This window comes from Cryptomeria japonica, chromosome 6 (assembly GCF_030272615.1).
Source record: "Cryptomeria japonica chromosome 6, Sugi_1.0, whole genome shotgun sequence".
Lineage (NCBI taxonomy): Eukaryota > Viridiplantae > Streptophyta > Pinopsida > Cupressales > Cupressaceae > Cryptomeria > Cryptomeria japonica.
This window is the reverse complement of record NC_081410.1, coordinates 493,996,704-494,024,595: the sequence shown is the minus strand read 5'-3', so window position 1 is coordinate 494,024,595 and position 27,892 is coordinate 493,996,704. Positions and strand designations below refer to the sequence as shown.

Here is a 27,892-nt window from a genome sequence, read left to right as displayed (position 1 = left end):
AGATCTGAGAATCATGCTGTTGATTTTCATTTGACCTTTTGCTGTACAATCTTTCTCTAGGCACTCTTTGTTGTTTTTGTCTCCCTTTTTTCTTTTGAACTACACTTTGGGGTTTGCCAATTTTTGGGTTTGTTTCTCTCACGGTTCATTTTCCAAAGGAATTGAATTTGAAGCTGTTCTTCAAGCAATCTCATTGGAATCGTCCAAGTGATCCATCCTCATTAGAGGGTTGTCATTTGAATTCTTGACTTCTTTATCTTGAAAACATGCTCTCTTATTGTTCTCATTTAGGATGCCAGAAAGGTCTACAGCAACTTTGAAGATTGGTGTTTCTTTATGGATATTTGAGACATTGAAATTGTGTTATGAGCTTGAACCTAAGTCTTCCAAGGGCAAGGTTTGCATTTAATAGACTGGAGAAGTTGGTCTTGATACTGTGTTTTGGTTAGTGATTTATGGATTGGAGCTTGGATTAATTCTTGTTCCCTATGTCTTAACAAGATGAAGTGATTGCTTTGGAGTAGCATCAAAGGCAACATTTTGTTTGCTAGCTTAGGAGTGTCAACCCAACTCTTGTTTTTAATACATATCTCTAAAATATGGCCATATTTGGGGCATCCCTTACAAAAGGAATTAGGGATGCTTGATTTCAATTTGTTGCAACGATGTGCCATGCTCCATGTGTAACTCAATGACACATTTGAAGTTCCTCAATGTCTCATGCACCTTAAAGAATGAGCCTAGAGAATTCCCAATTTTTTGATAGGATTGGCATTTCCCCAACATTCCAATGGGAGATTGTACAAATGGATCTACATTGGAGTATGAAAAATGAAGTGATTAAGGGGATTGAAGTTTGGTTCCCATCCACATTGGAGTACGAAAGATGAGGTGACTAAGGGGATTGAAGCTTAGTTCCCATCATGTAGATAAAAGCCAACTTTGTCCATCATCCATGAGCTAAGGGTATTCTTTTCCTTCGATTCACATTTGATTAATAAGAAGCCTTTTGGTAGTGATTTGAGTTTCATAGAATACCCATAATTATCTTTGTGCCTTTTTTGGATGCTTTCTTTAGCTGGCCATTGATTTTCCCATTTTGAAAATTCTAGTTTGGACCTTTTGAAATCTCTCTCACTTTGTTTTTCTTGATTCGAATTTGCCTGAGGGTTGACTGAATTTCATTTCCCCTTATTGCTACTAAACTATTGAATATGGGCTTCCAAAGCTTTTAATTGTATGTCAAACTTGATTTTTAAGCTAGGGGTTTTTCATCCTACAGGATCTTCATGCTTAAACTATTTTTGGTTTTGCAGTTGAAACCTGGACATATTGATTTCTGATTTCGCGGCGGCATGAAAAACAGTTTTCGCAGCATTTTTTCGGTGCATCTAACGGAGCTGTGTCGGATTTTCTTTTGGCACGCAATGTTTTTTAACCTCCGGAAGCGCATTTTTTTCCTCGCCGACGCTGGACTCTTTGGTTTGGGTGTGCTATACTGCCACGAAAACACAACGACAAAGTTTGATTTTTTTCAGCGTGATTTTTTCCAAATTTTCTTTGCACGCTTTTTCCGCGATTTTCGTGACTTTTTCTGAGTGCTTTTTGCTGCGTTTTTTTGTATCTGCCATGCCGTGATTTTTTGTGTTCGGATCAGTCTTGCGGATTTGGGCATGACGATAGGTTTTTTATTCCGCGATTTTTTCATTTGGGCCCTACTTCTCCCGCCAGCACCTAGGGTTACTACCGGTACCATATTCTTTTTACGTTTTTTCTATTAAAAAAAATCCGTCCTTTTTATGGTTTTTAAGAAAAAAAACATTATTGTCTACAGAAAATTAATTTTGCTGATTTTTTTCAGAAAATTTTCAAGGTTCAAATTTGTAGGAATTTTTAATTTCTAGGTTTTAAGCAAATCTCGAAATTTGTGCATTGGGATTTGTGCCTCGAATTCCACTCCAGGGTTTCAAATTCATTTTGTAGCCACTTCTATTCTTCTATCTCATGCCTTCACTAGGTTGACCTCGTTCAACCTCGGTTTTCGTGATGGCATCTTTGACCAACATCATGTTGGAACACAGTGAGACGTTCAACAGCTGCCACAACACCTGGAAATAACGCATGTTCACGATATCTGAATATTGTTGCCTTGATTAGATTGATTTAGGTCAGACCTCGTCCACATGTCCCAGGGTTTTCCCATTTTTTCCTCAAAAATTGTTTGCAGGGTTTATAATTTTTTCCTTAAAAATTATCATCTATAATCTGCAAAGTTTGCGTGGGCTTTCTAGGTTTTCACGATTTTTTCTTCAAAAAATTGTTTGCTGGTTTTTACGATTTTTTCCACAAAAATCATCTGTAATATGTGAAATTCGCGTGGGATTTGTGATTCACGAAGTTTTCTGGTTTTGATCGATTTTTCTCCTAAAAAATCGTGCTTTGTTGCAGTCAGTTTTGGGTCATACTGTCAGGGCGAACATCTGCAACCGTGGAATCTTGCAGTCTGTTTTTGAGTGGTTGGAGCAAACAGTGCTCAGTACTCAATTGCAAAAGGGTTTGCTGATTTTTTCCTCAAAATCATGGTTTCAGGCTTCAGTAATTCGGGTTTGCCAGATCTCTAATTTGCGTGTGAGGGCAATAGCTTGGATGGTTTTTGCTACTCTTGGTCATTTACATTCTGCAGATCCTTGGAGGGTCTTTGTAGCAACAAAGTGTTCTTTGCATTTGTGGTCATAACACCTGTAGTGTCTTTTGTAGGGTGTTGAGTACGATGACCATTAGGGAGGGTGTTAAAATAATATTAATATCTTCTATAATGGTCATCTTCTATTCTTAGTGGTCATCTTAGTTGTCGACTTTTTTAGCTATTTAGCTTTTTAGTCGACTAATCTAGCTTTTTTAGTGCGTTAAGTGAAACTATTGCTTCTTATTAAAGATGCATAGTTAGCTTTTTATTATTAAGCTTTATTTAGCTTTTTAGCTTATTAGTTTTCACTTAAGCAACTTGTTCTTAATTTAGAATGCCGTCTTGTAATCTCTATATATACGGTTGGATATCGTTGAATAGATAAATCCAATTATTTGAGCAATCAGTTTTTCAGTGTCACATGCCTACATTACTTTCAATTGTGCATGCAGTTGTATGTTATGAGGTGAGTGTGAAAGGGGATGCCTTGGTGGAGTTTTCTTTAGTAGAGGGTTTTTTTTTTTTTTTAATCTATCTATTAATTTATAGTGGACCATGTAGTTATAGAGACATAGCTGGCCCATAGCTTGGATAGGGACCAACCTTTTAAATTATAAACCCTTGGGGAATTACAATACTGCCCTCGTGGGCCACAACAACCTCATTCATTCACAATTTTTTAAAATACTAGTAGATAAGTGACCTCATCTCCATATGTATATGTATACACACACACACACACACACACATACATACATACATACATACATACATACATATGTATGTATGTATGTAGATATATCTCTGTAATTTGGAGATGCATCCACACCCTTGAGACGCGTCTCGGAGACGGAGACATGTCTTGGAGACTTTTTCGTGTTTCTTGAGACCCTGTTTTCGGCTGGAGACTTAACTTTTACGTCTCCCTGTCTCTTGACCAAAGGCACATGAAAAGGTCGAAAAAAAATGCTGTTTTCCATCATTCATTAGCCATGGTGGATGAAGTGGTTGAATCAGATGGCCTTAATGAATTACCCCTAATTCTATTACCATTAGAGGAACTTGAGTTTGAGAGTGATGATTATGTGGAGAGCATCATAGACGAGGAGCTTGATATGGATCATTAAAATGTTGAATAGTATATATATATCTATATATATATATATATATATATAGATATATATGTAGACACACACACATATAGACATACACATACATATATGTACATATATACACATGCACACACACACATATAGACATACACATACATATATGTACATACACACACACACACACACACACACACATATATATACACACACACACATGTATGTATGGACACACACATACAAATAATGTACTAAATCAAATAAAACTCATCAACTTGAGAAAACTCTACAAATGCATCCCAGGTTATCCTCCCCTCACAATTCTTCTTACATGAATGTTATTTTCACACATTGAATAACCCCTAAAAAATTTAGAAATATCCTTCACAGATAAGGGGGGCCACCTAAGCTTTAAAATGCAACCACGTTCAGTGATTTTCACCTTGTTGGAACCATTCCATCTGTGATCCTGGCCATTAATCTCATGGTTGACCTAAGCAGCTACAGCAGCCTGGTAATAATCTCGTTTCTTGCAGCAGATAACTTCTATAATCTTTGTCCCATGTTTTGCAATTTTTTTTATGCCGATTTCTCCTTGCATGTACATGATGAATACTTCAAAGTTCTCACTAGAAATCAGCCATGCTTTTAAAGAAAAGAATTTACAATGATAGAGCCGATGAAAAACTCTACCATGTTGGTCTTGGAGCTGTTGAAAGGCCACAGCATGTCGCAGGGACGTTGGGGATGCCTTGGCATTCCCTTGGGGTTTTACTTTGAGGGAGCTTTTGTTGCCGTCTCTTTGTTCCTGGAACATCTCTCTCTGAGGAAACAGCAGAAAACCACCAGGGATATGTCCCTTGGGAATATCAGCCATGATCAATGACCAGTAAGTTGTGCGGAGTTAGAAGCTTAGGAATCAACAACTCAGAAGCGCTTGTGAAATGAAACAGCAGTTACAGTTGCAGGGAAAAAGGAATGCTGAACAATGGTTGAACATGCTTGTGATACGTTTATTGTGTCTTTAAATTATTTTTATTAAATTTTTTTCCATTACCATACGAATTTTAAGGCAACTTTGATGAATGTAAATTTTTTTCTTGTTCTCTGGATTCTGAATTTTCCAGATTAAATCTAGCACACTCTGACATAGCTCTAAGGGATTATAATCAAGAGGTGATCTCTCTTGATGCAGTTTGATGTATTTTGCTATGTTTAAGTGGATAATAGGCAAATTTTGAGCTCTTCTGTTGCATAGAACATACATGTCTTAGGTAAATCATGTTTCAATGATGCCTTGAGGCTGTATCTAATTGAGGTAGTTTCAGAAAGATAAATTTTGTGGGAAATTTAGAATAACGACAGAAGAATGTGGAGGACATGAAGTGGGTCATGTGTAGAAGAAAGCCAGAAATACGGAGTCTATACAATGACATTACATCTATATGCAATTTTTAATTAAAGGCAAATGACATTATTTTGAGTGCTCTCTGTTATTTGCTTCTAGGACTATAGCTTACTACATATAATTATATTGGTTTAGATGCTGCTTCTTTTCTTGGAAAACATATCAGGGTTCGGAATTGTGCCTGACATCCATTTTTATCTTTGATGGCAGTGTTTTAGTGCACAGTGGAGGTGTGCATGGTGGTCATTACTATGCATATATCAGACCTACGCTATCAGACCAGTGGTATGTAACAAATTTAATCTTTGATTGTTGTGAATGTTATAATCTTTGCAACTCTGTTTGGAAGAACAGCATGACTATTGTTTCTTTGTATAATTCTGTACCATGGTCTGGCACTATATGCATCGTAGAATGTCTTAATTCTTTTTGATCCTGATATATTTTGATTAATTCAGTTAATGAATTTAATTTTTTGTTTGATAATTTCCTTTCTTTTTTTTTTTTTTGATATAGATGTACAAAAATGGAAAAAAGAACAAGTTTATTCATATATTTAGCATCCTATTTGTAAATGCCATTTGTCCTGTTAACTTTTTGATCTAGAAGATGAATTTAATTGTAATGATGTTGAATATACTACAGATAACCAAGGAAAAGAACAATTGCTCGTGTTTTCTCACTGTGCACTCCATAGAAATAGTTCTTTTATGTAGCATATCAACAATATTTTTTATTGCTAATTCAGGGCATCCTATCTCTATGGCATCCATTTTTCAGCAAAGCTTGTGTAAATTTGTTTCAATCAGACTAAGCTTCTTCTGTTGTGGAAGTTTTGCCTACTGGGTTTTCAAATTGAGATTGTGTTCCATCACTATCTCTCTGTGCATCTGAGATTGTAGTACTATTGCTTATTCACAAATATTATAGTGGATTTTAGAGAGATTTGTAATTAAACAGTGACTGCTGACTTTAGAACTATGGATTTAACATGACAAAGGATCTGGTGACACTTAAAGGAATGACCAAAGTTTTACATCAGGTTTAAGTTTGATGATGAGCGTGTGACAAAGGAGGACATGAAAAAAGCTCTAGAGGAACAATATGGAGGGGAGGAGGAGGTACTTGTTGTGTCGGAGACTTTAATGTCTTCTTAAGAAGTTTACAAATCAATTGGCATTAGACTTTACATTTTCTTTCCTTGCAGCTGCCTCAGACAAATCCAGGGTTCAACAACACACCATTTAAGTTCACAAAATATTCCAATGCTTACATGCTTGTCTACATTAGAGAGAGTGACAGGGATAAGATCATCTGTAATGTTGATGAGAAGGATATAGCAGAGCATCTAAGGGTGAGTGCTTTTCAGTAAATTGTAATTAATGAATGTTGACACTCGTAAACATTCAGCATGTGCTGAATGAAGCCATAAACATGCTGGCTTATAGAATTAATAAATGTTTAAGGATAAATATTCTTGAGTTGTTATGTATCTGTATGGTTTACAGGTTAGATTAAAGAAAGAGCAAGAGGAGAAGGAACAAAAAAGGAAAGAGAAGGCTGAGGCTCACCTTTATACCATCATAAAGGTAGTTATAATGGCAGCATTTGTAATTTTTCTTTATATACATGTGTACATATTGTACTGAAATATTGGAGGTTAAATTTGGAAAGCCAGGGAAACACACAATTATGACCTTTTCTGCACCATTTATGACAATACAAAGAATTCTAAATTTGCATCGCTCATATTTCTTCTCTAAATTCCTTTATGTTTCTGCTTTAGACTTTTACATTTGAAATTTTATTTCTTTTCTTTTTTTCGTAACATATATGATCTGCTGATGTCTTGAGAGATATTTAAGTGTATAGCAGAAAATGCTGACCTAAATGATTCTTTTTCTTACTTCAGGTTGCACGTGATGAAGACCTTTCTGAGCAGATTGGGAAGGATATATTTTTTGACCTTGTAGATCATGACAAGGTTCGAAGTTTTCGCATTCAGAAGCAAACACTATTTACAGTTTTCAAGGTAATATTTTATGAGGGCAGCAACTCATTACAAGCAATTACAAAATGTTATGCAAGCTTTCCCCAAATGTTTTATTGAATTCTTTATGTAATATTGTGTAATCTCTTAACTTCATTTAGAAAGTTCATTTTTACTTTTGGTTTTTTTGGTTCAATTCATTTTTTCTTTTACTGTAATTTGTAACTTGCTATAGTTGTTTCTTTGTTTCTTATGTTAATTGAATCTATATCTTTGCAGGAGGAGGTGGCAAAAGAATTTGGCATTCCTGTACAGTTTCTGCGATTCTGGTTTTGGGCCAAACGACAGAACCATACATACCGTCCCAATAGGCCTTTGTCAGTAGCAGAGGAGGCCCAGATTGTAAGTTTATTATTCTACCAAACATTATACATTTGGCATCTTATAAAGGGTTCACCATTTAGTTTCGCGTGTGTCATAATTACTAATTAGTTCTTTGAGTTTGAGTTTGAAATGTTCAATGTAATGATTGTGGTCCTTTCTCTAGTTTCATTTATTTGTAATTCTGGGAATGGCAAAATAGTTTATGCCAATTATTGATTAGATTCTTATATAGGGATTTTGATAATACACAAATTTGGAGATTTTTTTGCTTTATTAATTATTCTTATTGAATTCAGTTATATAGTATATTTTTTGATTGTTAAGATGAAGGTTCTATTTGGGTCCTCACCCATGCAAAATAATTTTTTTTTAAAGCAACAACTTTTTAAGAAAATCTATGCCTCCCAGCCCACCAGAGAACAACAACAATAGCTTCACCTGGATCTTATTGGTGGAAAAAATTAAACAAAAAATAGAGTATAAATGAACCTGCAAAAACATGCAAAAATATCAGTCCACAAGAACTGGTGTCTTCCCCAGTTATGACTAGCAGGCATGATCAGAGCTTCCACACACACACAATATCCACATGGTGGCCATACTCTTTTCTGGCTTCAAAATGTGCCTCTGAATCCTATGTGAATCTGAGTTGGCTGCTTAAAACTGTTTGAGAACAGTGTACCGCAGGGACGTGTCTCCCCACTTTTCCCTCTGTTTCCTTGACAGGGACATCCTCGGGTTGTGGGGATGGAGCGGGGATGTCCCCCCACCGAACTGCCATCTGTGCGGGAAATTGCCGAGATGGCTGGGATGGTGGGATGTACTCAGAGTCTCTTGGCTGTCCCGGGGATGCCCAAGAGTCTCCCATAGCCCCCACTTAGAAGCTCGCCCCTAAAGCAAAAAATGGTGAAAATCTTTTGAAAATGGCATCCATGTTCAAGTCAGTCTCATTCTCTTCATCAGAATATACACATGAAATATAACATTTTAGTATAAGTCACATTTCAATATGTGTTTCATGTATATATTGGCAAGATGTTTGAGAGTTTTCAAATCTCTAGGAGATGTAATACAGATTTTAGGTTTTAGAAGATTTATAGATTTTCAGTTATCAGCAAGCTCCTATCAGGATTGTCTCGCACTCTCTATCTCACTCTTTATTCCCCCAAACTCTAGACCTATCTCTCCCTATCATCTTCCTCTCTCTCTCTCTCTCTCTCTCTCTCTCTCTCTCTCTCTCTCCCCTAGACCCCTGCTAGGGGTGCTACCCTCAACCTCATTTTGGTGTTGCATCCAAACCCCCTTCAAACTATAAGTCTAAGCAAGTAATACACAAATAATGAATCAATGTTTATTAGTTTAAACTTTACATGGTGTGGCAAAGTTTCATTTACAGTTTTTATACTTATTCCTGACACATCTTTTTATAACTAGTTTTTCAAGTACTATATGTATTTCAGCACCGCCCCCTGCCGCTGTCTTCAAACTTAAGCCCTTGGTCCCTGTCCCCAAAACCTGTCCCCACGTCACCCCATTAGGAAACTCCCCGGAACTCTGTTTGAGAACCCCAAATGTCCATCCCAATGGAAAACTTACAGTACATCCACACACAAGTTAGATCATTGTAAGATGCAGCCAAATACTCTTTTTGATTTTACACTGTTTGACTACCTTCTTTTTGAGGGCCCAATTTTCTTTTGTAAACTTTTTGTTGGAGCTTCCTCATTTGTTGAATTATCTTATCAGAGCTATTGGAAATTGCAATGCTACCCACCTCTGGAGCACATTGTGTGAATACCATTTCAGTACAGCTGGGGCTGCAGACCTCACCCACATATTTTCTCTAAATTTAGCAGCAGGGGCATGGTTCTGAAGACCCTAAGATTTCTGACCAGTGATTGAAAAGGCCCTCACCCCCAAATTTTCTCTAAATTTAGCAGCTACAGGGGTATGGTTCTGAAAAAGGTTTCTTCAATCGCCAATGTAACAAAAATAGTACACCACCTTGAGAGTCATTACTATTATTAACTTATTAAGCCATACATAAATTCTATCATGAGAAGGAAATATGTCACAAGTTCTCCTACTTTACAAGGCTAGGTAAACCCTCAAAATGGGGAAAGCCAAAGCTATTACGCGGTCCTCATGTTAGAAGACAATCTCGATCAAGAATAGGAAGTATTCTATCACATGGGATCTGGCCAATCCCAGAATTGGCTAAAAAGTTGGCAAGTTTATTGCATTTCATATAATAATGAGCAAAGAAAATTCTTGCAAAATTATCACGGGAACTATAGGCTCAGATATGACATTATTTAATTTCCAATTTGTGCTAGACATGCAATAATATTCAGTGAGGACCATTTACAGCCAATCCTCTACACCCAACTAATCAAGCTATCTTGATTCTTTGAAGCAGGGTATACAACTCAGCTTCATAGTTCGTTCTTGTCCCCAAGAAAAATAAGCTTTCACTATAAACTGCCCCTAGGCATCTGTACCAAGCATGTTAGCGCCTGTGAGCTGATTGTCTCAGGTTTTTTTTTCTTTATTATCCCATCAACATGATGTTCAGTTATACAGTTATACACAGTACTAGATGATATTTGCTGGTGTTATCTACTATGAGGCCACCAAATTTGGGTTCCGTTAATGATATTTGGGGTTACGGTTTTGTTTGTGAAGTAATGGAATTGCTGGTTAAGGATTTACTTGGTTATAGTTGGTAAAACAATGCACGGAGGTTATAGTCAGTAGTAGATGGTATATCTTCTTGTGATCAACTGGCCTGCCAAAAAGTTAGTTTCTATTCTCCCCAATAAAAACCTAGTCACAATATTCATTCTCGATTTGTTAAAATTGCATGTTTATTCAACAAAATTACTCTCTTCTTCCTATAGCTATAGAAACCACAGACTGCTTAACTAGTAGTAGTTGCCATGTAGTTCAAAATTAGTTTGAGATTTTTCTTAGAATATTTCAGATACCATTCTGATTTCTGTATTTTCAAGGATTGCATTACTTTTGCCTTCTAGGGATGCATAAATTTGGTTGTTGAATCCTACAAAAAGGCAATGTCATGATTCATCATAGTTTATTTTCCCAAAATTATGCATGGCAATATATTTCTGTAGGTTTAAATTATAATTGATCATTGATGCAAGATAATTTGTTGAAAAGGACCATTATAATGTCTTGGCTGAAGTTTTATTGTACAGATCAAAAAATAAATTATACAATGAATTGATGAAAATTTACTATTTGAGATTCTTTGATGCTTATAGAACCTTGAGCCATGCTATTCAATCTTTACATGATAAAATTGCGCACACTTTTATTAACGGAAATTCTGTCAATTATCTTCGCTGCAGTTTGCATGTCTATCAATGTTGTGACATAGCATGTTATAGCATGTTAGCAATGCTAACAAACTGAATAATTTGTTTGGTTTGCATTTCATCTTGATGTTTATTGAATTTTTTCTCTTCTTTTCTTGAACAGGTTTGTCACTTGAGAGAGGCTTCTAACAAGGCAAATAATGCAGAGTTAAAGCTATTTCTTGAAATAGAACGAAGTGCAGTAAGTGTTTTGATCTGAGATATGACTATGGACATTTCCTCTAGAATTTAACATCAAAGATGGTTCAAAAATAGCATAATAGTTTCTCCAAGATTGGACAAAATCTATGCAAGCTAAAATGGTAATTAAGCATCTCCATTGAAACAAGGAAAAACTAGGGGATTTAAGAATTCCCAATGTTGAGAGGAGTCAACAGAGTTATGTTAGAAGGAACATTCATTATTTAGATTTGTTGGATTTTATGATATATAAATTTTTCAAAAATATTTGCTAAAGACAGTTTGCTGCTCTTTAGGCTCAGTATATATGGCTAATTTTTACATATGGAATGTAAATGTGATTTTGTTTCTTATTAATTGGTTTGTATTACTTCAAAAATTTGGCAAATAAAAATCTTGCCATCTGTGCAGGATCTTCATCCACTTCCCCTTCCAGAAAAGACAAGTGCGGATATATTACTCTTCTTCAAACTTTATGACCCTGAGAAAGAAGAGCTTAGGTGATTGCAGTTCTATGTTTAATAATTATAACTTTCTTTTAAATCTTTTAGGAGGTTTTTGATTGCCCATATAATTTAACTTTTATTTGCTGGATGTTATGGTTTGTAGGTATGTTGGCAGGTCATTTGTGAAGGCCTTAGGAAAGCCAACTGAAATTTTAACAAAGTTGAATGAGTTGGCTGGGTTTCCACCAAATGAAGAAATTGACCTTTTTGAGGTTAATCCATGAAATTCTTTTCAGTATTTTACTTTGAAGTTTTTGTCGTATTACATTTTATGTTATGAAGTCTGTGTTAGCTGAGTTTCTGTTTATGAGGCAAAAGACATTAGCTAATTTTCTTCTTCACATAAACTTGGTTGTTATGGTACCGATTTATATTTGACATGTTCGATAATTGATGTGATTGTTAGGAAATCAAGTTTGAGCCGAATGTTATGTGCGAACACATTGATAAGAGGCTTACATTCCGTGGTAGCCAAGTATGTTTCTCATTTCATACAATCTGCCAAGTTTTACTATTTTCTCAGTTATTGTAAATTTTGAACAATAATGTGCAAGTATTCTCAGTATTGTAAAATGAGCATCAGTTACACATATGCATTGTAATCCACATAATCGCACAATATATATAAGGTATAGGATGAAGATGAATGGATTCATTCAACTACAAACCCAGGTTAGCACTAAACTATCTATTTCTTTAACCGTAAGAAATAGATAAACTCCTCTCCATTGAATTCATCATTCAATAGGCTGGCAGCCTGAGGTGACTAAGAAGCCCAAAGAAGTGGGTTGTCAAGCTTATCCTTCAGATCTGAACATCACACCATTCAGTTTGTCATTTTACTGTACATTGTCCATTTTAACTTTGTTGCGTTGCTTACATTATACTGACCAGATAATGGGTCTACCCCTTGTTTTGAGGATAAACCAGATGCATCTCACCATAGACACAATGGATGACACAAGAGTACCATCAATCATATATTGTGCAATTATGTGGATTACATTGCATATTTGTTTATATAAAATGGATGCTCCTTTCATGGTAATGAAAATACTTGGGACACCTAACAATTTGATGTGGCTTAATATTATTCAGAATTTAGAATATATATGTATTGTATAATTTTGATGATTTGTATTACTGCAAAGTGATTGATTGTATGAGATGTAACACAATTCATTTAATTGTTAAAAATCCTGCTGGTTATACCCAATGCCTATTTTGTATCATTCAATTGTTACAGCTTGAAGATGGAGATATTATATGTTACCAAAGGGTCATTTCAAAGGAAGATGAAGAACGCTTCCGGTTTCCAGATGTTCCATCTTTTCTAGAATATGTGCACAACCGGCAGGTAGAATGTTCTTAAGATATCTGATTGCTCTGTGTCATTGTTTCATCGTGTGTTTTCTGCAACATTCTGAAAATTTCACAAAATATTCCGTGTTTGGCAAACAAATTGTAAGGAGGCAACTGTATCTTGCCTTTGCCTTTTGAGTTCTCTAAATAGTTGAGGATTGTTTCTGTTTTTCCATTATACATTTTGGAGGGTAGTATGGCACATCTTCAATTCAAGGATTTCTACAAAGCTTGAGAGGCATGAGGCATAAAGTGGAAGTGACAACTATATTCTTGAATGGTATTGGAGAGGCTTAAACTATCTAAAATATCTGCGTATTTTACATCAAGTCTCAAATTATCAGTAATTTTAGCAACATATATTTAATTTACTTTTTGGCTGAAAGTATTAGTAGATTTCTATTATGCAGGTTGCATCAATTTTTATATCATGCTAGATCCTAAATACTAACTTGCAACTTTGAGAATCACCTACCATTTACTATGTTTGCTTCTCAGAAATACAACTGAATCTAACTTTTTATTCTTAAGAAGTTCAGTGAAGAATCAATAAAACTAAAACTCACTAAAAGCTGCCAAAATGTTGACACCTACCATTTACTATGTGTGCTTCTCAGAAATACAACTGAATCTAACTTTTTTTACTTAAGAAGTTCAGTGAAGACTCAATAAAACTAAAAGCTGCCAAAATTTTTATTTGGAAGCTTCAACGAGATTGAATTTGTCCAAAAATGTCTGTTTTGTTAGAGGGAGCTGATAAATGACGAGGAAATAAACAAAATCACCAACCTTGACAGGCTCAAAGGTTCTTGATTTCCGTTTTAAAAACATGGCAGATGCTTCATCCAGCAGCTTTGTAAATGTATCTTTAGGTATCTCTAAGATCATAATAGCCTACAAAATATTATCATAATAGGCTAGTCTTCTGGAAGATTTTATAAGATGCCTCCTTGTGGCATGGAATTCCTCTCATCTCTCCATTGGCGAATTCCTCTCATCTCTCCATTGGGATAAAACCCATAAAACTTTAGTGGTTAAATTAACTGAAAATTGTTAAGAGTCCCATCAAAATCATCGCCATAACCAAACAAAAGCTCCTACCAAGGAATACTATATCTATTGTCCCGTCCCAAAACTATCCCCAATAAATAAAGACCAAATATTCCTTGCATAAATGTAGTAAAAAAAAATTGCTCATAGGTTTTTAACACATTGCACAAACTGGAAAAATGGGGAGTTAAACCAGAGTAAGATAAAACAGCACTCACAACCAGCTTCTTGATTAAAATTAAGCATCTAAAACAAGATTTATTGGGCTCACAACGATTAGACCAACATGCATTAAGGATAAAGAGCTACCGTCTGGAATCCACACTCAAAATCCACTTGGTATTGATATTGGCAAGCACATCTTGAGAGTCAAAAATATTGATATCAATCTTTTTGGCATTGATATTAAAGAAAAAAAACATTAGCCCAGCAAAAATTATCATTAATGGTGCATTGATAATTTTAGAACTTTGAGGCCACATGAACCTTAATGGTGCATTCTGTTTTTGGGAGTAAATCAACACGTTTTTACTTTTTTTATGTTGGGGGGCTCCATAAATGGTTGGGGTTTTGTTTTCGTGTTTTTTTAAGGGTTTGTGTTTGGAAGGCAAAGGGGGGACTTGTTGTCCCTTGGATGTCATTGGGATGACAAACTATCCTCGCAGAGGTTCTGCAGAAGGAGGAGGTACCATGGATGTTACACCAAAAGATTGGGACTGGGGACAAGCATGTGATTCTAAAAACATACCCAGATTGGGACTGGGGACAAGCATGCGATTCTAAAAACATACCCTGATTGGGAAAAAATGGGAAAAACCTTAGGGACATGTCCCCATGGTACATGCAAATATTATTGAGAAAGATATACATTATTTGGCATAACACTTATTTTTCTACATACCAGTAGACTAATTCTGGTTGTGATAAGAATTGAGAAAGAAAGTTAACAACAGAGCATCTATTCATTGGAGGGGACGTATGATAGATCAAAGCACCTACCGGTTGTTTGAATGCTGATTCGACATGCTGGTGAATCAGTGTGGGTGGAAAGTTATGTTCAACTTCCAAAGGTGTAGATGAGGCATTATATATAATATGGAATTTTTCTAAAATATTGTTTTTTTTATATTTGAGAGATAGAGATTGCATATAATCAAGTTGCCAAACTCTACGTCTAAGCAACAATGTAGAAGTCCGAATCTCTCATGTCAAAAGCTAAGCATTTCTAAGCAAGCTAAGCATTTCTAAGCAAGCTAAAGCATTTCTAAGCAATATTGGTCTTATTATAGTGATGGCTATATCATTAGCATATAAAATGAGATTCATAATATCATCACCATGACTTTAAAGAGAGAGATATCGAAATTAATTTTCCTTTTAATCCTAAGTTGCCGGTTCGGATTTGGATTCGGATTCTGGTTTGCTTTGGGTTCATCCGTACAAAAACATATAGAAATAAAAAAATTAAAATATATACATATATGCAGCAGCAAATAAATAGCAAAATACACCACCGTATATATTAATGTTGTAGACTCTTATTAGTCCAAATGGCAAATAACATAGCAAAATGCAAAAATACACCACCATATCAATGTTTGGTTGTAGTTGCTGGTATATTTCTCCATGGAAGTACCACCATTTATGAGCATCAACATTAGGTTTTTGACCTTTTTAGCGGTCTAATTTAGGGTTGGAGGGTCGAATAGACTAAATTAGGCAATGTCTGAATCACTTCCAAAAGCACTTAGAAATAATGAGCAGCAGCCTGGTAATAAATTTCACAAACACTTAGAATGCGGTAGTGCGTAAAAAAGTGGTTGTAGGTCTGCAATATTGGACTTTTCACAATTATGAAAGGTAAACAGGTCTGAATCATAGCCAAAAGCACTCAGAAATATGAATAACAGCTTGGTATAGAATTTCACAAACATCCAAAACTTTGTAGTGCATAAAGAAGCGGTTGTAGGCCATAATAGAAATGGAAGACTATCAAAATATCCTTCAACCAGAAATAAACAATGAACTACTTGCAAACAAGTGTTGGCATATTGACAATGTATTTTTAATTATGAATGCATATTGAGTATTGACAATCAATTCTGAACACAAATGTGGTATGTCAAGGTTCTATAATGTACATATACTTGCTTTATCCATGTTTTCATATGAATATAATGTATATATACATGCTTTATCTATTTTTCATATGAACATTTAAAATTTCAGTATATATTTTAAATTTAACCTATATTTTATATAGCCGTCCCCAAAATTGGCAAAAAAATTTGCTGTCCCGGAAACTCGTCCTGCCGTCCCCGTACCGGAAACTCGGGGTAACATGTATTTTATGGGCAAGGATGTGGAGTATATGGAAAATATTCTATTTGGTTGGGATCTCAATTTGGATATATTGCAGAGTAGTTTTTTTCTTAAGGAGAGTTATATGTTTTTTTTCTGAGCATTTCTGAGTGAACTGGTACCACTGGACCCACATCTGGGTGAATTGGTACTATAGTACTAATATATTAGTAATTATGTAGTGTGTGTGTGTTATATTTACATATACTTGCATCCATATATGTGTGTATTTATTTTAATTTTTTTAAACTTCTCTTTTGTGTGTTATATTTATTTGGGTCTTCTCTGAGCGAACTGGTGTCACTGGACCCAATTCCAGGGACTTTTCTGGTTGAATTGGTACTATAGTACTAATATATTAGTAACTATATGGTGTGTGTGTGTCATATTTACATATACATGCGTACACATTTATGATTTGTTTTAATTTTTTTTTTCAATTTCTGTTTTGTATATTATATTTATTTGTATTCGTCTTAGATTGTAATATATGTAGTTTTCTATATATATATTGTTTTTTTTCGTTGTTGGCTCTTCTCTCGCTCCCCTCCTTTTCCTTTATTTATAGTGTGATTCATAGATGGCACACTCGCCGAAAACTCGGCGAGTGACAAAAACTCGCCGAGTTTTTGGACCTGGCGAGTAGTAATGACTTCTACTCGCCAGGAAAACTCGCCGAGTTTTTGCCAAAAACTCTGCGAGTTTTAAAGAAAAACTCGCCTGGGTTAGCATAACAGCAAAAAAGGGCCAAAAATACATGCATTTTTTGTTTTTCTATATGGTTTTGGGCTGAGAAGGGGGAAACTCACTTGGAAGGGCCACCTTGAGAGCCCACTATGCCCTCAAGTAATCGCCGAGTTTTTTGGTCTGTCCGTCAGGATTCATATATGGAATATAACATTTAAGTATAAGAGACTGTCAGGATGTTTGAGAGTGGTTTCGGACCTCCAGGAGTTATAATGCAAAATCTAGTTTTTGGAGGATTCTTCAATTTTCCAGACTTAGTCAAATTTCAGGATCCTTCGGCGATGCCCCTTGACCCCAACTTTGAGTTGAAAGTTTGAAACTATGAGTATGAATGATGAAATTTCAAATATGATGAAAGTTTGAAAGTAGTTTTAGCTAGAGCTGGGGAGAGGAAGTTGTATTTACTTTTGGTTTTACAAAAACTATTTACTATTTTGCTTCCAGCCTTCAGCATTTCTCATGAGGATGCGATTTTGTAGACACTTTGCAATCAAATATATCTAGAATCAGCTTGTTTCTTTTGTGTTATCATTTATTGACTCATTGGATGCATCTTCTCATTAAATTTTGCAAAAAAAATGCATTTTTTATTAAAATTAAGCGTGTTTTTACGTTGCCGAGTTTTTCGCCGAGTTTTTCTGAGTTTTTCCCGAGTTTTCGCCGAGTTTTTTTCTCAGGGGCTTGGCGAGTCGAGCCGAGTCGCGAGTAGTTCAACTATGGTGTGATTATTTCTATGTTTTTCTATATCATTAGCTCTTTCCTTGAGCTCAATATTTTTTGATGATGGATCACAGTGTGATCCAAAATGTTGAAGAAATAAATAATTTTGCATGCGTTTTGTCCATATCCATAAATAATTTATGGACTCTGGAAATCTAATGGTTCTTATACATATGTATAAAAAAATTATCATATTATTAGTAATATATTAGCACGGACCTCATCCAATATGATGCAACAAGACGTGGTCCAGAGGCCATCTACTGCATTCTTTTTATCTGTGCTGGAGACAGTAGATTTTCTTGATGGGCCATGAAAAAAGCGTAGGTCTCCATATTGTTCCTAACCACGCCATTTCTGAACAGTGTGATCGTTTGTTGATGATCTTCATTTCTCCATGCGACAGGCATGCAGGTCACGTCAGCTACTTGACTAGAAGTTGGGACTTGTTTCAATGCAGCTATGGTGTTTATTGCCTCCTTCGTGAGTCTCTGGAAAATGAAATGGCCAATAACAGCTGTTCCCCAGCTCGAGTCCCCCATCTTCCTCACCACATTATACAGGATCTTCTCCAGCAGTGAGTGACCGTGTATATGGGCTTCTTTCAGAGAGTTTTACCTAATGACTGCTGTGATGGCCAATAAACACGAACTAGTGCAGCAAGCAAAAATAGCCAAAAATTTTACACAACGGCTGATCTATGGGTTTCGGGCCATTCAAATGCTAAATTATCTTAAGATGTGTTTTTTTCAACTAGGTACAAGATAGCTGGTTGAGTGTGTTTAATAATAGGCAGCTTGTTACACCTAAAGCAGAAACTTGTTAATATTTTAGTTCATGCATATTGTTTACATTATCAGGCCAGCGAGCTTATATGTAGCGCAAAGAAACGGGACTCGGACTCGGCTCGGACTCGGCAAGGCCAACTCGGACTCGGACTCGGGACTCGGCGTCAGACTCGGCTCCAGACTCGACTGGACTCGGGATAGTGAAAAACTCAAGAAATTTAGAGATTTTTAAATATTTAAAACTTGTTTCAGACACCCTTTATTGAATACACCTTAAAGACACAATAACATCATCAAACTCGGCTCATTTGATTACATACACAAGTATACATCAATCACATAAGCATAAACGCAAATTGTAGCTGAAGAAAATAACAAACATAGATATATAAATATTGTCAAATGTATACAATATTACAAAACTCATGGAATAAAAAATCCATGTCATCATATGATCATCATCAAATGTTTCATACAAATACCAAAGGTAAATACAACTACAAGTCTATGGCTCAGAGGAGCCTGCACCCTCCGGCCCCAGCCCCCGACGAAGGCGTCTAAGGTAGGTCCTGGATGATTCAACTGCCATAGCCGCTCCCCATGACACCATGCCATGCTCACCAACATCAGGAACATCCGTGTCACTATCTGCCTTTGAATCTCCTGTCTGTGCTCGTGCTCTCCGCTCCTCCTCTGCCATGGCTACAGTCTCAACCTCTATATCTACCTGGTCAATCCAATCAATGTCAGACTCGGAGGTTAAATTTTCTCTACTTCTATCGATGCAGTTTCCCCCATATTTTTTGACGGCGGTTTAGGGGCAGCGTCCCCAAGGTGGGGTCAAGGGGCAGCGCCCCTTGCGCGCTCCCTGTCACGATACAGGGCGAGGTCGAGGGGCAGCGCCCCGCGAGGCCAAAAAAACTTATTACAAGTCTGAATTAGGGTTTCTTTGAGAGTCTTCCTTAGGGCTTGGTTTTGCTCTTGTTGCTAATTGGGTCTTGCTTGGTGAGTGAGTATCATTCTTGAAGGTCCAAGCTAGGTCAAGTTGGTGAGTGATAAAGTCTGGAATGTCATCCTGATCTTCAAATGCCCTGAAATTTGGCTAAGTCTGGAATGTCCTGATCCTGAAATTTGACTAAGTCTGGAAAACTGAAGAATCCTCCAAAAACTAGATTTTGCAATATAACTCCTGGAGGCCCGAAACCACTCTCAAACATCCTGACAGTATATATGGAATATAACTTAAAGTATAAGCTTCTTTCTTATACTTAAATGTTATATTCCATAAAATAATCCTGACGGAGAGACCAAAATGACAAATTTCGGCCTTCCAAAAAAACTTATTACTTTTTAAAATGTTTTTTTTTTGTCATTTTATTAACCCAGCCAGTAGCCGAGTCTGGGGCTCAGGACTCGCCGAGTCTAGCGATTTTGAGCCAAAATCGCCAACTCGGCGAGTCTGGCGAGTTTACTCTCCAGACTCGGCCGAGTCCGAGTCCGAGCCCCTGGGACTCGTTTGGCCTGACTCGGACTCGGACTCGCCGAGTTTGGGCGATTTCGGGCGAGTCTCGTTTCTCTGATGTAGCGGCTTCCTACAATGTATTCACTAATTAAAAGTGGCATACTCATATGGTGGGGACCAAATTTTAAATTGCTCCACTGGATTATGGTGGTGTACAGTTTTCAGGATACTGTCAAACCGTGCTTCTGTTTAGTCCTGTGTTGGCCCGTTTCACATGATGTTCAGATTTACCAATAAAAATGATATATTTTTCAATAATTGAAGTTTATATGCTAAGTGTTCTGAATTCTCTTTTCATCAGAATTTATGTTAATCATTTCGTAAACACTGGAATTTCCATTCAGAACAATTGTAGCTGCTTAGTCTCAAAGTAGGAAAATGTTTCTTGTTTATCAATGAAGATTTAGGATTTCCTCCCTTTTCAGTGGTTTTTTTTAAAACTCTGTTGTCTTAATGAGAAACAATAAAGTGATTTAACTAACAGAATCAGATTCTGAATCCATTTGCGATGCTGATTTTGGATACCATGTTTATATGTAGATTGTTCATTTTCGAAGCTTGGATAAGCCAAAGGAAGATGACTTTTGTCTTGAGTTGTAAGTGAAATTAAATTAGTGTGCTTTGTGGGTATGTTTTTCCAAATTTATGTATCATGACTTGCAATACAAGATAAATTGTTTAGTCTCTTATGACAATGGCTGATTACTTTTTAAATTTCACTGTATTCCAGATCAAAACTCTACACTTATGATGATGTTGTAGATAGGGTTGCACATAAACTTGGTCTAGATGATCCTTCCAAAATTAGACTCACAGCGCACAATTGTTACTCTCAGCAACCAAAGCCCCAACCTATCAAGTATCGTGGCGTGGATCACTTATCTGATATGCTGGTTCATTACAATCAGGTGTAAATGCTTTTTCGAAAATTTTCACAGTTTGAATTTTCAGACATTATGGAGGATATATGCATGCTATTCCATATATTATAGCAATAATATTGAACTTTTTCTGTGACAGACATCTGATATCTTGTACTATGAAGTTCTGGACATACCACTCCCAGAGTTGCAAGGGTTAAAGACCTTAAAAGTAGCTTTTCATCATTCAACAAAAGATGAAGTGAGGAAATTTTCTTTTTCTTAAACACACATTACTGTAGGTGTTATGGTGTTGTAGCACAAGTTGACTGCATCGCTGATGGTTTTTTTCCTTGAATTTACAGGTTTCTGTTCACACTATAAGATTGCCAAAACAAAGTACTGTTGGAGATGTCATTAATGACCTCAAGACAAAGGTATTCACAGTATTTCTTGATGCCTGTTGGATGTATTAACAGTAAGACTATTGTTTCCTTGTAGTTTCTAATAAACATAGCAAATGAATATATTACTATGTGCTGAGTGTATGCTTGAATTTTTAGAAGTTAACACTTCATGGCTGTTTGTACATAGTTTTATATTCTATATTTGTGCCCTTTTGCTGGTTTGATATTTCAGTTAGTGAAATCATTACTTTCTATTTCCCATAACCTGGAATGGCCTTGGCATGGGAAAGTGCAGTCAATTCTGTTTTATTGGTATCTTTATCCTGATCAAATTATTTCATTTGTTAATATTTCTTCTGTATATATTGATTTTGTTTAACATCTTGAAGTGTGCTAATACCATGTCACAAGTGGTTAATATCTACTAAAAAATTATGTGCCGGATTAAATAGATTCAGTCAGAGTTGCATAAAGATGCCTCTCCGACCCCCTGGGATGCGTCTCCACCCCCTGAGATGCATCTCGGAGACCAAGACACGTCTCCAGTACTGCAGACTTTGCCTGATACATCTCCATTTGCAGGAGACTTTCAACTGTGGTCTCCTAAATACTCCTCCTGTCCCCTATGCTAAAGGTGCCAACTCCCACACAAATAAAACAAAAATTAGTAAAAATTAAAAGTTAAATGCACTGGGAAGCTGGAAAATAAACACACCACTGAAGGGAAAACAGGAGCCAATGCAGGGTAGGAGTCAACATGAAGTAACAAGACCACAAGTATTTGCCATTTGGCTATTTGCAGTTAGATGCAAGACTCAAAAGATATTCATATTTTCTATATTCTTCTCCTTGTTCTTTTAATTCCTTTATGTAGACTTTCTTCATTCTTGTGAGTATGGCTATATTCATATTCTCATATATATAATCTATATTCGCATTCTCATATAAATAATCACATAGAATAGCAAAAGGATTTGCAGTGTTGAAAGATTTGACTTGTTGGTTTGGGCTGTTGTTTTCAATTTCCTTATACACTTTGTTTAATTCATATTTAGTTTTATATACATCTATTTTCAGATTTTCTATGAATTATTAAATTTTATTAAAAAATTGGCGTCTCCAAGTGCCCCTATCTCCTATTTTGAAAAATAGCCGTACTGGTACCGGTACCCATCTTGGTGCAATCTTGGATTTAATTTGATCAGAGTTTCCATTTTTATAAATTTATCCTAAACAATGTGTGGCAAATAACGTTTACAATTGCACAGGACACATTGGTAATTTAGATCCTCAGGAACACTTGTATTCCAGAAATCTATACTACTGAAGTATGCTGCATATGAATATTTGATAGTCAACATCATGCACTTATCCCTACAAAAGGAATATTGAAACTGGAGTTCTGTATTGAATGAAATAGACTGGATCTTAGAATAGGAAAATGCTTATTGTTTTAGAGAAACAATTTTCATTGTAATTAAATGGAATGGCATTGTCTGGTGTTAAAAAGGTGGAGTTATCCAACCCTGATGCGGAGATTCGACTGCTGGAGGTTTTCTACCATAAAATTTACAAGGTTAGTTCATGGATGTTCATTTTAATAAGGTGGTGGTTTTTTTTTCACTTTTTTGGGAATATGTTTTGACTGTAGATTTTTCTATAAATGATTATGATCATGTAGGAAGGGCCCGCATATGGTCTTTTAGCAACACCTTTTGCTTCTGACATAATAATCCTAACTTGTCTCAGTTTTGTTGTTATGTTATTATGTTTGTTACAGATTTTTCCACTTCATGAAAAGATTGAGAATATAAATGATCAGTATTGGACTTTACGAGCAGAGGAGGTATTCTATCAATTCTTGTGTTGCACTAATGCATGAAGTTGTACCCAATTTTTAAACGTATTTTCATATTTGTTTGGAGGTGGGATTTTCTCAGATGAGCTAATTGCAATATTTATGTTTGACAGATTCCAGAAGAGGAGAAGAATCTGGGTCCAAATAACCGTTTAATCCATGTTTATCATTTCACAAAAGATGCATCCCAGAATCACATGGTATACCACTTTTAGCATAGTTTGTAATAATTTATATTATGGGTTAACCAAGTCTTCTGCTGTCCAATTAGTTATATAGTTGTGTGATATTTGATGATTGGATATAGCAGGTCCAAAATTTTGGAGAGCCTTTCTTTCTGCTTATCCACGAAGGTGAGACTCTAGCAGAGGTTAAACAACGAATCCAGAAGAAGCTGCAGGTGTCTGATGATGAATTTGCCAAGGTAGAATTTGATATTTTCAGATACTGTTGTCTCTTATAAGTCTTGCTTTCATTTTACCCACCTTTGATGTATTTCTTTCTTGTTATCTAAAGTGTTGTATAATCTTACTTTTCTTGGAAATAGTGGAAGTTTGCATTCCTCTCCTTGGGTCGTCCTGATTATCTTCAAGATACAGATATTGTTTCAAGTCGCTTTCAGGTAAATGTCCTGTTTGTTGTGATGATTAATGTTCTTTCTAGATGTTACACTGAGAAAAAATATTTAACTCAATATGTGACACTACTCTTGTAGAGGAGGGATGTTTATGGAGCTTGGGAGCAATATCTTGGGTTGGAGCATTCTGACAATGCACCAAAAAGATCTTACCAAACTAATCAGGTTAAAATCTCTAACGTTCAAAGAGCAAAAATATTATCCATTTGCAACTTTTGAGTCTTGTTATGTACTAGTCACAATTACTTAATTTTCTTTCTATTGCTTGATGCGACCATTAGTTTGAAATCAAATTTGCTGTGTTTGCAGAACCGTCACACGTTTGAAAAGCCGGTGAAGATATACAATTGAAGTCAAAGCTGAAAATGTGATGCCTTTGTACTGATAGCCACCTGCATTACAGTGTAACTATGATTAATTGGAGACAATTTCAGGTCCCACTATTTTTTGAAGCAGTGTATCTGGTTTGCAAAGCATAGAGAAAAATTTCTCAGAGTGTTGCTCTACTGAAAGTACTTATACTCAGAGAGAAGTTTTCTGTCAGCTCATTTCTGTCCCTGTATCTTGGACTGATTCTTGTATCTTGTAGTCTTCTCTTATTTACCTATTAAATGAGAAGTTAAAATTCTGCTTTGTCTTGACCTTGGAATGTGGTATGTACAAGGCTATGTTAAGCAGCAGATAGTTTCTTGTTGATTCTGTGCCTGAAGTAAGCTACTGTGGAGGCTGAGTTTCATGCAACATGTTTTAGACGAAACTACTCCAAGTTGGTTCATTTTGTAGAATTCTGAGGCCTTATCAATTTTGTTGTATTTTAATATTATATTTTGCAATCTTTTGCTCTTGTATATAAGAGGATGAAGATTGCTGACTATCTTCCTCACATATAGTCGCTCAAGTCAGTTCTTCACTGCATTATTTGTGATAGACACTGCACTATTTGTTATAGACGGTAGTTTTTTAATATTTACATTCTACAGTTGTAGGATATATAAGTTTGTATTGCTTTCTGCCCATGAAATTGATAATTGTGTCAGTTGTTGAATTGACAATTTCTACGGCTATGTTCTCTCCATAAAAAGACATCCTTTCAAGTTTAAATATGTATTTCTGCTTGTAGTCATCAGATCAAGTGCGTAACCTACATTTAATGGATCTCATCATAGCTGTATGTGCAGTGGATTCTTGAAGGCAATCGTAACAAATTATTCCAGCATTGACTGGTCTATCAGAGCTAAGATTGTTTTATTTTATATTTTGCAAAGTTTGATTGATAGCTACAGTGGCAAAGTGTGTCCAACAGAGAAGGATCCCTTCTTGGGTTGATCAGCATAATGCATAGGTTGTCGGTTAGCCAATTGAAAAATTATTTGCTCTGTAAGAAATGTTTAAAAAATTCTGTAAAGAGTGGCAGGATCTTTTAATAACAGTCTGTCTTGCTGATTCGTTATCGTCTGAACTTTTAATACTAGCACCTGCCATCCTAGCTGTCCTAGCAGAGTTGAATTTTGTCTAGTTTATACAAATTCTAAGTGATGGCTGCACTTACCTTGTGAAGAAAATTTTGTGAGAAAAGATTGGATGAATACGAAGGGAGCTTTTCAATGAAGGTAGAGAGGCATGGATTTCAAGATCATAGTGTGAGCTTTCTTTAGTCTTCTATGTCAAATAATCACCAATCAATCTTTTGCTTTTAGGATGGCCGCATATAATTGCAAGGAACATGTAATTACATGCAAATGATAGTCAGAATGTTTTTGTTAAAAACTGTAGTTATAGGCTACTTTTGTCTTGAATGTTAAGAGTGCTCTGAATCAGTTAGTAAAATAGTCTCTAGTATTTATAAAAGAATTAGAACTAAACCATCAGAGTTGACTATATATATATATATAGTCGTAAGGCTACAATAGGAAAGGGACTGTTTTTGGTTTAAGAAACTCCCAAAATAAACTAAAGTATGGGAACTGATATGTTTTATTGATAAAAACTGTAACGCAGTTTAGATAAATTTGGTCCCTGGAATGTATGCTAGAGTTCTTAATCAGTTCTTAGGCAGTCTAGTATTTACAAAAGAATTGGAGCTAAACTATCAGATCTAACCATACGTATCCCCAGACACTAGTCTACAATATGAAAGGGGCTGAATTATTTGGTTTAAAATATTCTCTCACCATATTAATCAGTTGCCCCTACTTATACGATTATGTACACTGGAGTGATGATATATTGATAAGTGATGCAGGGGTGTCTATTTCTAACGTTGATCAATATAATGTGTGACGCCCCTTATATATATGCAAAACTTGTCATGTCAGAATGGAGTTTGGGAGTTGATTGCATGCAACAATTGTGGGAATTAGAGAGTTTTGCAAAAAAATAAGAGGTTTTGATATTCAATTCATTTACTTCTGAATGTTCATAATTTCGGATTTTGTAGAGAAATTTCTGACATAACAAAAGTTGTATGTTGATTTGATGGCACGCCATTACAAAAGATGAAAGATGCGAAGTTAGCATGCTTTTTATGAAGGTGATTTTCAGGTATGTAAGTGATTTAAAGAGAATGGGTTGGAGTTTATTTTGTGGCCTTAAAGAAAGTTGTGGTGTGTGGGAAGGCGATGTTTGGTACTGGTTGGAGGATGCGTATGCTTGGAACGCTTGGAACCAATCTGAATTTACTGCCTTCGTGTGATGGAGAGCTGAATCATGCAGGAATGGAACCAAATAAAGGTTCACGAACATGCCTTGAACGCAATTGGAACCAAATTGAATTTGATGATTTATGTTTCTTGGAGTTTTGTAGCGTGTTGTGTATGAGTGAGGTGTGTGGAATGAAGCAAAGGGAGTCTGATGTTATTTGTGTGACTTAGAAGGTGAGTTGTGTCTAGAAACAAAGGGAGTTTGGTGCCTTTGTGTGACTTAAAAGGTGAGTTGTGTCTAGAAACAATGGGTAGTGCCATTGTACGACTTTAATCAAAATAAGTTTCCTAGGTATCACATCCCAAACATAAGATGATGTGACGGGAATCAAAGGAAGTTCATTATGTGCGAGTGAGATGTGTATTAGTGATGCGAGTCCAATCAAAGTTTAATGCCTGTGTATTCGATGTGAAGTTGTGTATGAGTGGAACCAAATGTGTGGTTGATATAAGTATCGCCTCTGTACAAGGTAGGGCTCAAGGGAATGTTAAAGATCATATGAAAATATGATCAGTCATAAAGAAGGGTACACCATTATATTGGAGACTCTGATAAAGATGGAAAGGCAATAAGGGACAAGAAAATAAGCGCTGAATAGACCTTATTAAAATCACGTTGACAAAATGTCCAGGTTGAAAATAATGTTGAAAAGTTAAGGCGTAGATGTGAACAATTAAATAATTTCAAGCAGTGATCATATGTTTTTGAGTTAGAAGGCGGTTTTTAAAAATCCAAGAATGGTTAGGAAGCAAACTCAACTGAGAAATTAGTCCTTTGGTGAAGTGCTCATATAATGCATCGGTGTTGAAAGATGTCAATATGAAATTTGTATCATAGAAGGTAAACAAAAACCAAGGATTTTCTTCAAGATGACTTGCTCGTATGCTAAGAGTAGTTACGAGACATTTACACCAAAAACCAGTAGGGTCAAAAGGGTCGAGTTGCTACACAAACACATGCAAGGACTTGCTAAGTTTTAAAATATAAGGATATGATCTGAGATGCAATGGTTTTAAAAATGAAAACAATAATTTCTAATTTCTTTTTTGGTTTTTTGTTTTATAATTTAGGCTTTATTATCCTCTTTCTTTATGGCACAACATGCATGCAATTTCAGAAGAAGAAAGCTATGGTTGGTAAAATATTAATGTAGAAAGTTATTGAAAGCTTGTTGTAAGTGTTATTTTGCTATATTTTGCTATACAAGTAATCATTTTCT

At 35.8% G+C, this 27,892-nt stretch overlaps 1 protein-coding gene across 7 annotated transcripts in view; it reads left to right on the top strand.

Annotated features, from left to right (window-relative positions):
• Positions 1-24,943, top strand: part of LOC131052841 (ubiquitin C-terminal hydrolase 13) — a 55,327-nt gene extending 30,384 nt beyond the window's left edge. For 4 of the 7 annotated variants that reach the window (XM_057987473.2, XM_057987471.2, XM_057987476.2 and 1 more), the window contains exons 11-32: positions 5,414-5,488; positions 6,246-6,324; positions 6,411-6,557; positions 6,712-6,792; positions 7,116-7,235; positions 7,473-7,595; positions 11,079-11,156; positions 11,567-11,655; positions 11,765-11,873; positions 12,068-12,136; positions 12,908-13,018; positions 20,752-20,807; positions 20,942-21,119; positions 21,232-21,333; positions 21,437-21,508; positions 22,989-23,054; positions 23,259-23,324; positions 23,450-23,536; positions 23,644-23,760; positions 23,884-23,958; positions 24,052-24,138; positions 24,283-24,943. In XM_057987473.2, coding sequence (XP_057843456.1) covers positions 5,414-5,488; positions 6,246-6,324; positions 6,411-6,557; positions 6,712-6,792; positions 7,116-7,235; positions 7,473-7,595; positions 11,079-11,156; positions 11,567-11,655; positions 11,765-11,873; positions 12,068-12,136; positions 12,908-13,018; positions 20,752-20,807; positions 20,942-21,119; positions 21,232-21,333; positions 21,437-21,508; positions 22,989-23,054; positions 23,259-23,324; positions 23,450-23,536; positions 23,644-23,760; positions 23,884-23,958; positions 24,052-24,138; positions 24,283-24,324 — 2,029 coding nt within the window. In that variant the 3' untranslated portion in view covers positions 24,325-24,943. The remainder of the gene's footprint in view (positions 1-5,413; positions 5,489-6,245; positions 6,325-6,410; positions 6,558-6,711; positions 6,793-7,115; positions 7,236-7,472; positions 7,596-11,078; positions 11,157-11,566; positions 11,656-11,764; positions 11,874-12,067; positions 12,137-12,907; positions 13,019-20,751; positions 20,808-20,941; positions 21,120-21,231; positions 21,334-21,436; positions 21,509-22,988; positions 23,055-23,258; positions 23,325-23,449; positions 23,537-23,643; positions 23,761-23,883; positions 23,959-24,051; positions 24,139-24,282) is intronic. The other 3 variants (XM_057987477.2, XM_057987475.2, XM_057987472.2) reach the window with 1 other exon arrangement.
• Positions 24,944-27,892: the final 2,949 nt, after the last annotated feature.